General features: G+C 38.4%; 1 protein-coding gene across 7 annotated transcripts in view; it reads right to left on the reverse strand.

Annotated features, from left to right (window-relative positions):
* klhl32 (kelch like family member 32) overlaps window positions 1-16,403 on the reverse strand; it is a 105,640-nt gene that overhangs the window by 11,213 nt on the left and 78,024 nt on the right. For all 7 annotated transcript variants that reach the window (XM_008119270.2, XM_008119252.2, XM_008119236.2 and 4 more), the window contains one exon: window positions 965-1,691. In XM_008119270.2, the coding sequence (XP_008117477.1) occupies window positions 965-1,691 (727 nt within the window). The remainder of the gene's footprint in view (window positions 1-964; window positions 1,692-16,403) is intronic.

A 16,403-nucleotide genomic window follows, 5' to 3' on the forward strand; every position in this document is an offset into this window, starting at 1 on the left:
ACAGTTCCACTGAGCAGGTAAAGAAATATATTCAAACCATTCTTCATTTGGAAAATACACTCCTATTCCTACATTCATTATAGGTCTCCAAAGGCTATCTTTACAAGCTATCTTTAGACCTGAAGTCCTGCCCCCAAGCATCTCCACACCCTCAGTTGTCTTGAAGTTCTTTATGAATTTAGCACAACATACAACATATTGCTGAATGCTCTTGCACAGCCCCTTTGTGAGAGATCATCATAATAAATGGGCAAAAAAGCTCCTGTGGCATCCAGGAAATATTGCCCTAGTTATAAGCCAAAGCGGCTTTGGGGACATACACCTTTTGATTAGCCTTCTAGTATACGTGCTGGACCTTTGAGCAACCATGTTAATCAGGGATTGCTCTTAGGTGCTTTGGTGTTTTGCCCAGGGGGGTCTGGAGGCACGAGTCAAGGGTGACTGACCGCTTCAGCCACTCTCATATCAAATTGCATAAATGGTAACTAATTAATAAAAGTTGTCCTTAGTTCATTCCACTCCTGTTGCCTGGTCTTTTATTTAAATGGTTTGTCAGCAAACAGGATTTTGCTATTATTTACACTGTAACAGTGCCTTGTTCTTTAAAGAAAGCACCCACAACAATCCTCAGGCAATCCTCATAGCCCCTTGGTTATCCGTTCATTCTAGGGGCAGATATTGTGGCCTTTCAAATGTTTTATTTCTGTAACTCATGAGAGCCACATCCAGCATAGCCAATAATGAGAGAGGATGGAAGCTGCAGCAATACCATCTGGAGAGTTACAAATACCCACCATTGTTTATACAACCTCCTTGTTGCACCCTTGTTCTTAATCATGTTAACGCATCTTTCCCCTCCATGATGTCATGTGAACACCAAGCTAAACCTTTCCCAGATATATTACCCCAAATTAACACAAATGACAGTATCAGTTCCTCAAGTTGTATGTGGAATAATTTCTACCTGATATCCATAGAAGACCATCCACCACATATCCTGCATGGCATGAAAGGGACCTGTCAAAAGACTGAGCAAACGTCCACTTGTTTTTCTTGGGACAGTATCGCTCCACTGTAGGTAAAACTTGGCGCAGTTCATTCCTGCCTCCTACTGCGTAGAGATATTCACCCACAGCTCCAAGTACAAAATGTTCTCGACAGTTCTTCATAGGAGCTATTTCAGCCCAAGAATTATTACGAGGGTCGTACCTACAAGCAGTCCGTACTGCGCATGTGCGGCCCGTAGCGTGCTCAACCTCGCCACCTGCTACAAAAAGGAAGTCTCCCATCACAGCAACACAATGGTGGCTTCTTCCTACTGGCATGGGAGCAAGTTCACTCCAGTTTGCAATCCCTGCTATATGGGCATTTTCCTGGTCCACGGGATTGAAGTATCGAAGTTCTTTAACTCGGCAAATCTCTCGCTTTTTCCCACCAATAATGTAAAGAGTGTCTGACTGGAAGCGAGGTCTTGTCCTTCTGGTCTGCCAAATTGGCTGTGCATAGATGCTCTGGTGGTATACCAAGGCCTCATTGATAAGGGCTGTTGTAGTTTCACTAGCTTGGACAAGAGGGTGAGAGAGGGCTACGGTATGCAACGTATCCACATCCATAAGTCCAAACCGAACATACTGGAGAAGTTCATCCATATATTGATATCGGCAGTTGTGTTCTAACCACCTGACAGCTAGCTGGGAAGGGAAAAAAAACAAATCAAAAAGTGAAATTATCTACATTATACACAATTCAGTGTGAGACCTATACATTTGCATTACCCAACTTATCAACAAAAAATTATACTCCCAAATTTCATCTGCTGCATACATCAAAACATCCCCTTCATCTGCCCTAAAATAATTATGACTATCTGTAGAGTTTATATATGATAATATGGATGAGTTGACTTTTAACTCATTTATGTTTTTTTGTGAATATTCAACAGAAAACTGCCTTGCATAAACAGGAAGTGACAAAACATACTAAAGCTGATTTTTTTTTTCATAATGACCATATATCTATGATTTTGTATACTGGAATTTGTTAGTCTACATCTGCATTTATACGATTAGGAGAAATCCACATTACACAGCAGGAACGGGATTTTGTACCACCCACCAGTACAGTATATTTTACAGATTCAGTTCCTCCAGTTAGGTAGTGCACCCATAGACTCAGAAATGGAAGGGACCCCATAGGCTACTGAGTCCAACTTCTTGCTCAATGCAGGAATTTCAACTAGAGCATCTGCAGGAGGTAGCTCTTCAGCCATTTTTTTGAAGACATTCAAAGAAACAGACCCCACCATCTCTGCGGGCTATTGGTTTAATTGTTGAACCATTTTTATTGTCAAAAGGTTCAATTAAAATTTATCTTCTTTGTATTCTTCTCTTCACCTGACAGACCATACTCAACTCCCTCAACCCTTCCTGTTCTGTTTTGTTCTCCATACCTCTTATTCTCCTTGTTGCCCTTTTCTGAACCTTCTCCAACTAATCTATACCTTCCCTAAAATGAAGTGCACAGAACTGAATGCAGGACTCCAGATGAGGCACAATACAGGCAGTCCCCAAGTTATGAATTAGATCGGTTCTGTAGGTTTGTTCTTAAACTGAATTTGTATGTAAGTTGTCAGAACAGGTATATTTTTAAGGATAACTCCAGCCAAATGTATCTATCTATGGAGTTTTGGATAGCATAGGGAAGAGCTAACACTCCTGTGGTATTTATTTTGCAATCTATGCCCCTGTTCAGAGGCATTTTTGTGTATGTCCAGAGCATTTTGACTCATAGAAGGCAATGAGTAGAATGCATGCATCCACAGAGAGAAAAATTTAAGCATATTGTGAAACTGAAAAATATAGGAATTTATGCAATTTGCAGTGATAACCAAAATGTGAAAAAGTCTTTGCTGATAATAGTTGATAAGTCAGTAAATAAAAGGAAGCAAATTTGAGTCTGTCTCCAAACATTTCTGTGTAGCACTGTAGTTGAAAATACTGTGCAGCCATGATGAGACCTTGGTAAGCATTTTGTGGCTACAGAAGCCATTAACTGAACCCAGATCATATTATTTAAACTTAAACCAAGTGAATGCAATGGGATTATTCATATTCCATGTGACTTGTTCCTCTTATTTTAAACAACAATCTGGGTCTAAATGAATAGCATTTGAATTTTTAAGTACAACAGATTCAAATGGGATGCTTGTAACTAGGTAGTTGAAACTGACATTTCTCATTCCACAGGCATGAAGACAATCCCCTAAAATATGCCCAGCAACCTAAATGATCTATATTGTACTATAACATGGACAAAAACTAGGACCAAACAACATACAGCAAGTCATAGGTGCCTAAAACCTGAGAAATATCCATAATTATGCCTAGGTGTACTAAAAAAAAGTATATCAACAGTAACAAGGAATTTTTACAACAGCTAGAAAGCTGAAAGATGATAAACAGAGACCAAGACATCCTAATTAGTACAGCTGAAAATGTAACACATATGACGTAGCACCTTGTTAGTAACACACATGTGTAAAATTTGTCAATGCGCAACATATATCTTCTGTTGGCAGCAACAAAAAGCAGTTGTGCACTGGGGTTTCACACTGAGATGGTGCAAAATAGTTGTTGATTGTACAACACCATCTATTCACTAACAAGTTGCTGTTCTCCGTGAGACTATGGCATAGTGTAACTCTACATATGGATATTTACACTCCATTTAGGGGATGTTGGACTGCAGCCCAAATATTTACTAAGACAAATGAATCAAAGTACAGTAGAGTCTCGCTTATCCAACATTGACTCATCCAACGTTCTGGATTATCCAACGCATTTTTGTAGTCAATGTTTTCAATATATCGTGATATTTTGGTGCTAAATTTGTAAATACAGTAATTACTACATAGCATTACTGCGTATTGAACTACTTTTTCTGTCAAATTTGTTGTCTAACATGATGTTTTGGTGCTTCATTTGTAAAATCATAATCTAACTTGATGTTTAATAGGCTTTTCCTTAATCTCTCCTTATTATCCAACATATTCGCTTATCCAACATTCTGCTGGCCCGTTTATGTTGAATAAGTGAGACTCTACTGTACCACTAGAAAAACGAAAGCACAGAAGAGATGGGATTTTGATTGACATGATCTCAAAAATTGCTGACAGGTATTTGAATGGAACAAACTCCTTCAGTAGAATCTTTCTCTTGATGCCTAACCTACACAATAATACCTCATTTTACTAAGTCACTTGGCAGTACACATGCAAGACATAAGCAAAAGGGCCCTTATTGATCATGATGGCCTGTTTCATCTAAATAAAAAAACTATGCTAAAACCCAGGATTATTAAACAAAGGTCTGAAGTTGATTTGATATTCTGGTATACTAAAAACCTGGTAATCATGGTTTCCTGTTCCAAGGAAAAATGAAACTGTGATTCATTACAGACATGCCTGTTTAATCATAGCTGATGTAAAGGAGGCACTGAATAGACCACATATATAGCCCAAAAGCTCATGCATATCAAAGCTTAAAAAGATGAAATATGATTGCCAAAACATTACTAATTTTTCATAATTCTCTGAATATTTCAGTGGTTAACCTGAACTCTCCCTAGAAACCAAGATTACTAAACTGAGACTGTCATTCTTTGGCCATAACGTAACTCACTAAAAAGGCATGATTCACCAGAAAAGACAGTAATGTTTGGTAAGACAGAAGGCAGTAGGGATAGAGGAACATCACATTCCAGATGGGTAGACTCAATCAAGGAAAGCACATTTCTGAATCTGCAAGACATGAGCTGAAGAGTTGATGACAGAGTGATTTGGAAGTCCCCTACTCATAGAGTCGCCATAAGTCCAAGTTGGCTTGATGGCAGTTAACAACAACAAAGGTACAAAATAACTTTTTCTATAGTCGCAGGAACAATAGTATAGGTAGTCCCCAAGTTAGAAACAAGACAGGTTCTGTAGATTTGTTCTTCAGTTGCATTTGTATGTGAGTTGGAACAGGTACATTTTAAAAGTGTAATTTCAGCCCCGCGCGCACTAATATGTGTGTGTGTGTGTGTATGCACACATACAGAGAGGGGGGCATAGGAAAGGCTTAACACCTCTTTGGTGTCTGTTTTGCTGTCTGTGCCCCAGTTCAGAAGATTTCACCTTACTTTCTGTCATAGAATCATAGAATCAGAGAGCTGGAAGAGACCTCACGGGCCATCCAGTTCAACCCTTTGCCAAGATGCAGGAAAGTCACATTCAAAGCACCCAAACAGATGGCCATCCAGCCTCTGCTTAAAAGCCTCCAAAGAAGGAGCCTCCACCACACTTCGGGGCAGAGAGTTCCACTGCTGAACAGCTCGCACAGTGAGGAAGTTCTGATGTTCAGGTGGAATCTCCTTTCCTGTAGTTTAAAGCCATTGCTCCCTCCTCCCTATGACTCCCTCTCACATATTTATACATGACAATCATGTCTCCTCTCAGTCTTCTCTTCTGCAGGCTAAACATGCCCAGCTCTTTAAGCCGCTCATCATAGGGCTTGTTCTCCAGACCCTTAATCATTTTAGTCGCCCTCCTCTGTCCCTGTAAAAAGTAGATTTTGAAAAATGTGGCTTGTTGTGGAAACATGCATTGGTGATAATACTCCAGTGGAGACACCTTTTCCCCATGATAAATATTCCAGGAGTGAATTTCCCTTCCATGGGGTAGATGTATCTTTCGTCCTGTTGTCTCAACCCAGTTCTTAACTATGAGTTGTTTGCAAGTCAGATGTTTGTAACTCGAGGACTGCCTATATATTAATTGCAACTATATGGAGTTATTTGGATAGCCATAGAGCTAGAAGAAATGTGAACAATTGGCATGGGCATGTTTGTTTCTGTGTATCCATGCACAGAAAAGTGAGACAAAGGGGACTATTCTGTTCCAATCTGGTCTCCCAAATAGTAGTGTTATATTTATATTTAACAAAAAAAAAGTCTACACACACACAGCCCCAACAGCATCCTTTGAGACATACTGCTATTGAAAGCAAATAAGCTGCCCAATAACTTTCAACACTCTTATTCTACTTTTTTTAAAAAAAAAAAAATTACCATGTCAAGCTCAGGTGATAAACAACCACAGTAAAGTAAAGCGAAAATTAAAAGGAGAAGGGAGCATTTTCCTAGATCTGTTGTGCCTTTGAGCACAATCTGATGGGAAGTAAGGAAGCAAAAAAAAAAAGGCACGGTGAAGGTCACAGAGCGAAAGAACTTCCTCGGGGCACAGAATAAATTAAATCCCTAGGAAAAAAATAAAATAAAATGTGATTTCCAGAGTGCAAGGCACAAACTCAAAATGACAATGATTGACAGCCAAACTATATCCATGCAATATCGAAGGCTGCACGTTCTCATTTACCTCAGTGTAGCCAGCAAGCGCCCATTAAACATCCGTCTGATGCCCAAATTAACCTTCTTGGCAAACTGAAAGAGGCACAAACTATCATAATCAACCTTTCATTATCACAGCAGCCTCTAGTTAAAGGGTCAGAATAATTGTGCCATCACAGCCCTGATTGTTTTCAATCAACAGACGGCTGGAGTGACAGCTCAGTGATGGAGTAGTTTGATGAAACCGCACCAGGCCTAATCAGAGCAGATGAAAGGAAGGCATGATTGGTGCAAATGAACAGTCGTGCCTCTCTTTTTCATTTACAATCTGAAATTACTCTTAAATTTACAGGTTCTCTACCCCCCCCTTCCTTATGAGTACCTCAGAAAGAATATTTGACTTATTATGAGTTCTGGCAGTGCAGAGTTATCAAACACAGGTAGGGTTTTTCCTCCAAATGGAGGCTTGGAGTGTGCGTGTGCGTGTGTTGTATATGCTGCGTAATTTTAACAAAATTCACTGGAAGGAGAGGTGCAAAATGACTGAAGACTTCCAATGACCTCACTTTTGAGCGCTGTTTGATTAGCAGGACCGTTTACCACAAAGATCCTTCACAATGACAGGAGAGTTTTGAAATGCAGGGAGAGTGGGAGGGGAAATGACCGCCAGAATTGATGGGCAGAAATCTGTTCTAAATATTTTCTCCTTACTAATACACTCCATTTTAAAGGCTATCCCTTTTATACTTTCCCTTTTGGAAGGAATCAAAGCAAAAGATTATTTCTGAAATCCAAGTAAGAAGTAATTATTATACTCAATATACTGGCTTTTTAAAAATTTTGAATTGGGATTCCATTAGATCAAAATTTAAGGCTAGATCCATTATAATCTCTATCAATTGTGAAAACAATAATCATTCAATATTTATTTGCATGATGTGCAAGCTTAACGCAAGTCAAATTAGATGTTAACTCTTATTAAAATGCCCAAACCACTCTGGGGGTTTATTCCTAAACTCTCTCTGCATCATTCTCCCAGATAGTTTCCATAGACTCTGGGAGCTATAAAAGCACTAAAAACGGGTAACCCTTTTGTACTGCTGCACGGACTCTACATACTTTAAGAGGGGACCCTTTATTTTGTATTCATGAGCTGCCACAGATATTATCTAGCCAATCATATACCTCTACAGTATATAAGCATTCAGGTCACTGCAGCAAAACAAAAGGAGGCTTAGTGGCAAAGATTAATTTGTATCCCAAGAAAAGCAAGCACAGGGAGAAGGCTGATGCTAATTCAAAAGATCTCCACATTCCACAACCGCTCAGTACAGAGGCATTAAACCAATCACACCCCTTTCTTTATTCTTTCAATGACAAGCACATTTGATAATAAATAAAAAAAAACTACACCAACCACTAGTGTGCTCCCAGTTTTATTGCAAGTGGGCATTATCCTGTCAAAGTTGACCATGTTCAGGTCATACTGAATTCTGTGGAAAGCAGATAAACAAGTACTCAGTTCTCTCCCATTCAGATCAATGGGCTTAAGGGTGAGTAAATTTTACGGTAGCATACAAAAAGGAAAGATGTGATAGGATAGCAAGAGCAGCAGTAATAAGCAGCTTCAGAGCATGTGAGCACAAAGAGGGGAAACATCCCACAATGAGATCACAGGCCATTACTTCTGCGAAAGCGATCCCCATTCTTCCCCTCCCTGCAAATATCACTTGCTGCAGCCATTTGGGAATGGTGGATAGGAAGGTGTTTAGGTAAGCTATCTAATGGGAAGCAATCCTCTCATTCATGTTGCATCCATGGAATTCCTGCCTTTTTTGAAACAAATGGGGAATGCTGCACTTGCAAGGGCTCCCAATGATTGCGGAAATACACACATCTCTCCCTCTGCAGGGAAAAAGAGATTCTAAAGCAGACTTGTCTACTGATTTCTGTGCCTCATTAGAATCAATTCAACTCCACTTAGACTAAACTCAACCCAGTTCATATGACACGTAGCAGCTACAAATGGCTGGGTCTTAGGATTTTCTCCACAGACCTTAATCAAAATACCTCCTGGCTTTGACATTTATTTTCTCCAGGTAAAGATGGTGCTGCTTCTCTTGCCATCTCTCTTGCCATCCTAGTTTCTTATTGCTTCGATACCCATTACAGATAGATATGAAAAACAATTTGTTGACTGCTGTGTTGTTGTTGTTGTTTTTTTAAAAAAGATGGCTGAATGAGGATTTACACTGTTGTTATAGTGCCATGCAGTGAATCCCATCTCCCCACTCTTGGCTTACAGGAAATCAGCTGCTGCAATCGAGGGAAATCTGTTCCCTTGTTGTTCAGGAAGCAGCTTACAGTCCCACCTATGAGTGATCTCTGGTGTGGCAGGCAGAAGCAGAACCCTCCTCGGAATCCCCCTTGCACTGGAGTTCACTCTTGCCTCCACACATCAGGCAGTGCCGTCCAATCAACAGGGAATTAGATTCCTGTCAATCACAGCAGTTGATTCCTATTAAATGGCGATTAGATGACTTTTATCATCCTTACCATGTCCCTAAGCTATATTTAGGGACTGTGAAGACAAAACAATCACAAGTGCCTAATTCATAATGGCACATTCATAATTCTGCAACTAATCTTATTGTCATATTTATTTAATATTTTTTATATTTATCAATTAAAACATTTTGTGCTTTTTAAGTTACAGATTCCAAAAAGAATTAAAATATAAATACATTTGCATTCATGCATTTATTCATTCACAGACACCTAACTGGCAAAAATTTGCATGGCAAAAATAGTTTGACACTCTCCGTGTTCCCACAACCTGCTCACTATATACAGGGTGCCTCAAAGTTCTTTATACATAGAAATAATTAACAAACTTATATTATATTTTATATTATACAAACTGGAAACATTTTTTAAATTTTTGTAATCAATATTTTGTTTAAAAATGTACACATACTGTAGCTACAATCTCCCATTTTCCCTATGTATGGAGACTTTTGGGATACCCTGTATTTTACATAGCCTGACCAAAAAAAATTCTTGGTGTCTTGATATTTATTTATTTATTTATTTATTTATTACTGTACTTGTATTCTGCCCTTCTCACCCAATAGGGGACTCAGGGCAGCTTACAATAAAAACACATATATAAAAATAATATAGACATTCTATCAATTAAAATTAAATATAATAAACATTCATAAAATATAAATATAAATATACAATTGGTGCATTTCAAGTCTAAAAAATGGATCTTTAGATCAGTTCTTGTGGTTGTGTGTGGCGGTGATTCAGAAAATTACATTGGTTAGACCGCATTAGCTCTAGTTTCTCAAATATGGTTATCATGGTTTTCTTATGGGCAAGCAAATGGTGACAGGTAGATGGCATATGTTCTGTATCTCAAAAACTAAAGCTGATAGGGGGGAACTGGTGCCATTTTTCAAATCAGTAGGTAAAAATACCCAGAAACAGGTCTGATATTTGAGGTACCAAAATGTGTGTTGGTCAGTGGTAATGTGTCTTCAATACTCTTCCCAAACCAGGAATCCTTCAGATTTTTGAGACCAAACTCCCACAATTTCTGTTCTGTATTCAAGCTGGCTGGGATGGCTGAGAGTTACAAGCCAAAACATCTGGAGGGCAGGAGATTGAGATGGATTGTCTAGGCAAAATATGCCAAGGAAAGATGGAACACATACTTACTACAAAAGCAAAATCTGTATGATGACCAAATTGTTTATTTAAAGAAGACTTACTGTATATACTCGAGTATAAGCCGACCCGAATATAAGCCGAGGCACCTAATTTTACCACAAAAAAAACTGGAAAACATTGACTCCAGTATAAGCCGATATACCAGTAAAATTACATTAATTGAGGCCTCAGTAGTTTAAATGTTTTTGAATCTTTACATCAAACTGTAATTTAAGGTATGACTGTTCAACTTGGATTAAATCATTATTTTCATTTTCTTCAATGTAAATGTGCTTATGTATCCTTTTAATAATAATAGAGTGAAATAATAAATGTATTAATAATAATAATAAATGCAGTAAAATAATACATGTATTAATAATAATAATAAAGTAAAATAAATGTGAAAGTAACAATAATAGAGTAAAATAATAAATGTAATAATAATAATAATTAATAGAGTAAAATAATAAATGTAACAATACCAATAATAATAGAGAAAAATAATAAATATACCATATATACTTGAGTATAAGCCGACCTGAATATAAGCCCACCAGGACCCTCACCCGAGTATAAGCTGAGGAGGGTTTTTTTCAGTCCTAAAAAAGGGCTGGAAAACTAGGCTTATACTCGAGTATATACAGTAATCCTCTTCCAGTTTCTTTCCTTTATCAGAAATAATATTTATTTCCTTAACATATTTCAGAGATTGAGGGGTTGGGATTGTACACAGGTCTCATTCTCATGTGAGATTGTTTTTCAAAATGACTACTGGATGGGAGAGCCTCACATTCAACTGTCCCATCAACTATGACTTGTTACTAGGTAGGTCATCATTCCTAAGTCTTACCTACCTCACAGGCTTGTTGTAAGGCTAAAATGATATGCTAAGTTCCTTGGTGAAAGAGCAGGTTACAAAACACTATAAATAACACGTACCCTTCTTCTCTTATCCATTTCAGTAGCTACATAATCAGGCATCTGATTGCAGATGTATAGTCAGAGCATTTATGAGCTGCCAAGGCAAGGACTACAGCTCAGCACCACGGGAGATTAGGCGAGTAATGGTAGCTGCATGAACATTCATGCATTTCCTGATCAGCAGGTTGCAACAGCCAATTTGGGTTCCTTTTTCCTTAAGGTCTTGACAGATATATGATTACTGAGGCTATCTTGTAAAACTTTGTTTGACACAAATGTGTTTCTCTCCACTTAAGCTGTAACTTTCTTTCTCTTATTACAGCCCAAGTCCCAAACAAAATGGTCTGAATTATAGAAGTCAGAAACTGGAAAGCTAACAAGGAACACCCTTTGACTACTGGCTGTTTGTGTGGCAGAGTACCCCCACATCAATATCCAATGCTTGTTTTCAGTGTGGCTTCCAAGTTGGCAATCCCACTTTGAAGTTTCCAGCTTTCTATAATTCCCCTTTTAAACTCCAACTTCCCCAATCCTTTCCCTTAGATTTTATTGCTGCCTAACATTCAGATTCTTCAGGGTGAAGTTTCACTGACTTTTCTTACTAAAGCATTTGTTATGTCACTTCTTTTTCCAGTATGCTCTTCAGTACCATTTGTGTCTGTGTAGACAGGCAAACAGGCAGGGAAGCAAACAGACAAGAAAGTAAATTCAGGAAAAGACAATCAGTAAAACTAAAAATTCATCATTAAAGAAACTAAGGGCCCTTCCAGACAGGTCCAAAATGCAGAACCTGTCATGGATTTACCCGAAGCATCCAAATGATGCCTCAATTAAACCTGGATTGATAAAACACCTGGAAAGATCCAAACCTTAATGTAAGATCCAGATTTTTCCAGGTGTGGGCCTGGTGGGAATTCTCCAGGAACCATTTCCGCCATCCCGGTTCTTCGGGCTCCAAGAGCCCAAAGGAGAGGGATGGCAGCACTCCCACCCTCCTCTCCCAGTCCCCCATTTACACCCAAAATTTACATGAGGGGCCTGGCTGCATGCCTGATGGTTTTTTTAAAAGTTAGGAAAAAGCAGTATTAAAGTCTGATATTTGCTGTGACAAACAAAAGATTGGAAGATATATAACAAGAAACAAAATGTTCAATGGGATAAAGTAACCATGGGTAAGTGTGAATTTGGGGGCTTTTGTGGTTTCTATATATCTCCTAAACTAGGAAATATGTAGTGATCATATCAACCAATTAGGATGTAGTTCTAGGTTATGCTTTCATAACTTCTTAACAGTTTTCTTGCTTATACTTTTACAATAATAATCAGGTACTTTTTTTGCAAATTGCCTAAATACCATAAAAACACCAGATCCCATTTGTTCTTGAAAGCTAAACAGGGCCAATCTGGTTAGTACTTGGATAAGAGATCACCAATGATTGCCAAGTGCTGCAGGCTATGTTTCCATGGAACAAATTGGCAACACCACCTTTGAGTATTCCTTGCCTAAGAAAGTCTTATGAAATGTATGCCCCCTTGGGGAGATAGGGAGTGATAAAAATAAAGAAGTTGTTGTTGTTGTTGTTGTTGTTGTTGTTGTTGTTGTTATGCAGTTGCCATAAGTTTACCGGGAACTTGATGGTGCATACACATACACACAGAGAGACAAGTAATTTGCTCACACATCCCTGACCTCCAATCCTGTTTTGTTTCATCAATGGCAAAAAATACAGACATCTATAGTTCAATCTCTGAACTTGGGTGTTTAAAGCAAAAGTCAAAACATGTACTCAGTGTGGTTTCAAGCTTTGAACTGGTTCTGTCTTTATTCCTCCCACAAAAGTCAGCACTGTAATTTTGCTTGCAACGTTTTCACTTCTCTCATTTTCTGTTTTACATTTTGTATTCATTTTTAATGACCCGTAATATTAGAAAATTAAATTGTTGTTAATAATATATCATTACATGGTACACCTACCCTGCAGAAGTGAGGGGCTTCTGTGTGCTTCCTCTTTCCAAATAACCATATTTCAATATCCTTCTATGGTCCCAAGCCATAAGAGAAAACACTTTTGCTACCTAGGTTTCTGAGAGTGAAAATACTAGCTATTCCCAAAATGCTAGGTCAGCAGAAGCCTATGGTAGCAGCTTGATTATCTGTACTCCAAAGTTCTAATATAAATGGGTGGGATGAAAAGACTAAATTCCCCGACAGAAAACAGTGGGGCATTGTATATGTGTGTCTTTATGTGTCTTCAAGTTGACTGTCAATTTACAGCAATTTCATAAATTTCATAGTTTTCTTAGGCAATAATATTCAGAGGAGGTTGTGCCAGTTTCTTCCTTTGAAATATAGGCTGCAGCATCTGGTATTATTTGATGGTCTCCCATACAATCCTAACCAAGCTGCCCTTGATGAGTTTCCAAGATCAGATGGGAGCTGATGCCGTTAGGGTATTTAGCAGATAACTTTTGAGAATTGGGGTAGAAGAAAAAGGTGGAAACTAGATGCAATATCCAGGAGGCATAGGGTCTCATAGAAAGCAATCAGTAAAGAGAAACTCCTATATATCAGTGAAGTCTCTAACCTATCTTTATTTATTTCAGTAAGACAATAATTTACCTTTAGTGTGTATGTGATTTTTGCCAATCTTACTGATGCTGATCAAACTGGCAGGAAAAGTGATGAGCACAAGAGGAGTAAGTTTCCTCCTGGATCCAGGGTATACATGTCTACTTTCATAAACTGTTCAGGAAGATAATGGTTCAACTTGTGGCGTAAGAATTTTTAATTGGCTACTCTGCAATAGAGAGTGATTACAGCACTGTTCCAAAGACTGCTATACCAATGCACAAGCTCAGTATCTAAGGGAACTGTATACCTAGAATTAGCAGCAGAGATTAATGACACTCTTACCACAGATAAAGACATCATAGTGGGGAGCAGGATAATTCCGGCTCCTGTTCCAGCACATTCTCAGGATTTGCTACAGACAGATAGAAAGACATATATTTGTTTTATGGTGTTACTTCAATTGCAGTGGGCCCTTGCTACCCGAATGGGCTTGGTTCCAAGACCGCCCATGGATACCAGAATCCATGGATGCTCAGGTCCCTTAATATATAGCACCATTGCAAAATCTTGTCCCATATATAAAATGTCAAAATCAAAATTTGCTTTTTGGATTTTTTAAAAGATTTTCAAATCATGGATAATTGAACCTGCGGATAGGCTGACTGCCTTTATGACACATTAGCTAACAAATCTGCTAATATGAAAACATATTTACAGTATCATTTAGCTTTTTTAAAAAAACCCACAAAACATGCAACCAGTAAAAAGCACAGCAATGTTAGAACCACAAGGCATTTTGCTTATTAGTGCAGGGGGGGGGGGGGGGGTAAATGAAACAAGACAACGACCAGTATAGGATATCTTTGGGACATAGGAGCATTCAGTATCTATTTTAAAGGAGAGGGTTTCAAAATGCAATGTCATAGTCAAAAAGTCAGCATAGGCTGCATTTTTAATGGGAGGAAGTATGATCCTTCCCTAACACTCACTTTTTGATATTGCTGGAGAGTTACATTCCGTTGTTCTAACCAGTACAGATATTGATGAAGAATGCTGGGATTTGCAGTCCAGCAGTGGCTACAGGGCTTCACTTTGACCACCCTGGCTTCATACATTTGCCCTGGGCTAGACTAGCAATGAGAAGAGACCCATAGAGGTTTCATCACAAGAAAATATAGTATAACATAGTTAAGAATTCTCACACTCCAATATTATTTATATGAATATAATACATTCTTCTGAATTCAAATGCCACCCACAGCATTTACTTTAAACAGATTTTATTCATACTCTTCAAAAGAGTGTATTATCATTACCTCTACCATTTTTATTACAGCTACTACAGCATATTTGACACTCCAAATGAGGAAATTCAGAACTATCTGGCAAAGGATTTCTTTGTCCGTTGGTTGCAATAGCTTTTGTCCATAACCAGATCTCAACAGTATACAAAAAGTCAAATAATCGGGTTTTTTCTTCTAACTTTCTAAAGCTGAATATACATTCGGTGAGTCATCATTCCAGTAATACAGTGAAGGAATTATTTATGCCTAGGCAATATTGCCATCTATTCCTGGGGTCCTGCCCTTGGGAAAAGAAAAGGAGGAGAGACACCATTAAATTTGTGGTCGATGCTTATTGGAAGCTCAACAAGTGGATGATGCCTTGGGGGAAATATCAAATCAGAGTTATTCCTGCTCACACATGTGCATACACAACATGGCTGTGGATGGCATTTGCCAGTGTCACACCGATTAGCATGCTACAGTAACCAAAGAGCAGACTTCCTCATCAGCTTTCCTATTACATCCCACCCATTTAAAATAATAATAAAAAAGAGGGGGCAATTTCCTCTTCGTTCTTTGGTACCTCTTGCTCTGTTGTTGTCCTTTAAGACGCGGGATGGGGATTTGTCAAAGTCAATGAGCACTTTATTAAAGAGAGAGTGCTCAGTAATGAACAATTCAGCAATTTAATGAGATTCTGTAGCTCTGTCTCCAGACTGTATATCAAGTTTCACTTCTATAAAGCACCCTGACACTAATCCTCTGGCATACCCAATCTTCACCCTGGGCTGAATATTAGATTCTTCCATGGCATATTGCATTACCAGTATAACCTTAGCAAAAATGATGAACTTAACTACACTTGAGGCAACAGAGCAGGCCTGATTTGATTTTCCTGTATTGGGTTGACTATGAGGGAATTACTTATTTACTAAGATAAAGCAAAAACAGTTTCTTATTGCTCACTCAAAGCTTACAATTGGAAATATTTATGGGTGTCTTAATTCATTCTGGAGGATCAGGAAATATATAACTTGCCCACAGCAGTAAAATAGCTTAAATATTTGCCACATTGGAGAGGCAATATTTGTACCCATTGGAGAGGCAATTATGGTAACATCTAAGATGGACACTAAAGACTTTGACGCCACTCAGAAAGGAGTACATTAACTACTGCTGAGAAGAGCATTACCTACAGAAACATTGACAGCAAAAGACTAGACACTTGCGTTTTCTTTATAGGGTGTTTACTCCCTGAAAACATAACACAAATTTTTGTGTCCTTCAGTATAGGAATAGATGGCCACAAGACCTAAATTTGCCTGACTCGGATTTGAAAAAAGCTAAATCGTCACTCTTCTACAAGCGTCAATTCTGTATTCATGGGATGTCTCTGTGATATCTGTTTGCTCCTTTCAAAGCAGCCATAGAAAACATTCACAAAAAGGCAATGAATACCAACCTCCAACCTATAAATAATTCTGTCCGACATGCAGGGCCAGCCCTAGGTAATTTTCAAG

Source organism: Anolis carolinensis, chromosome 1 (assembly GCF_035594765.1).
Source record: "Anolis carolinensis isolate JA03-04 chromosome 1, rAnoCar3.1.pri, whole genome shotgun sequence".
NCBI classification, from domain to species: Eukaryota; Metazoa; Chordata; class Lepidosauria; order Squamata; family Dactyloidae; genus Anolis; species Anolis carolinensis.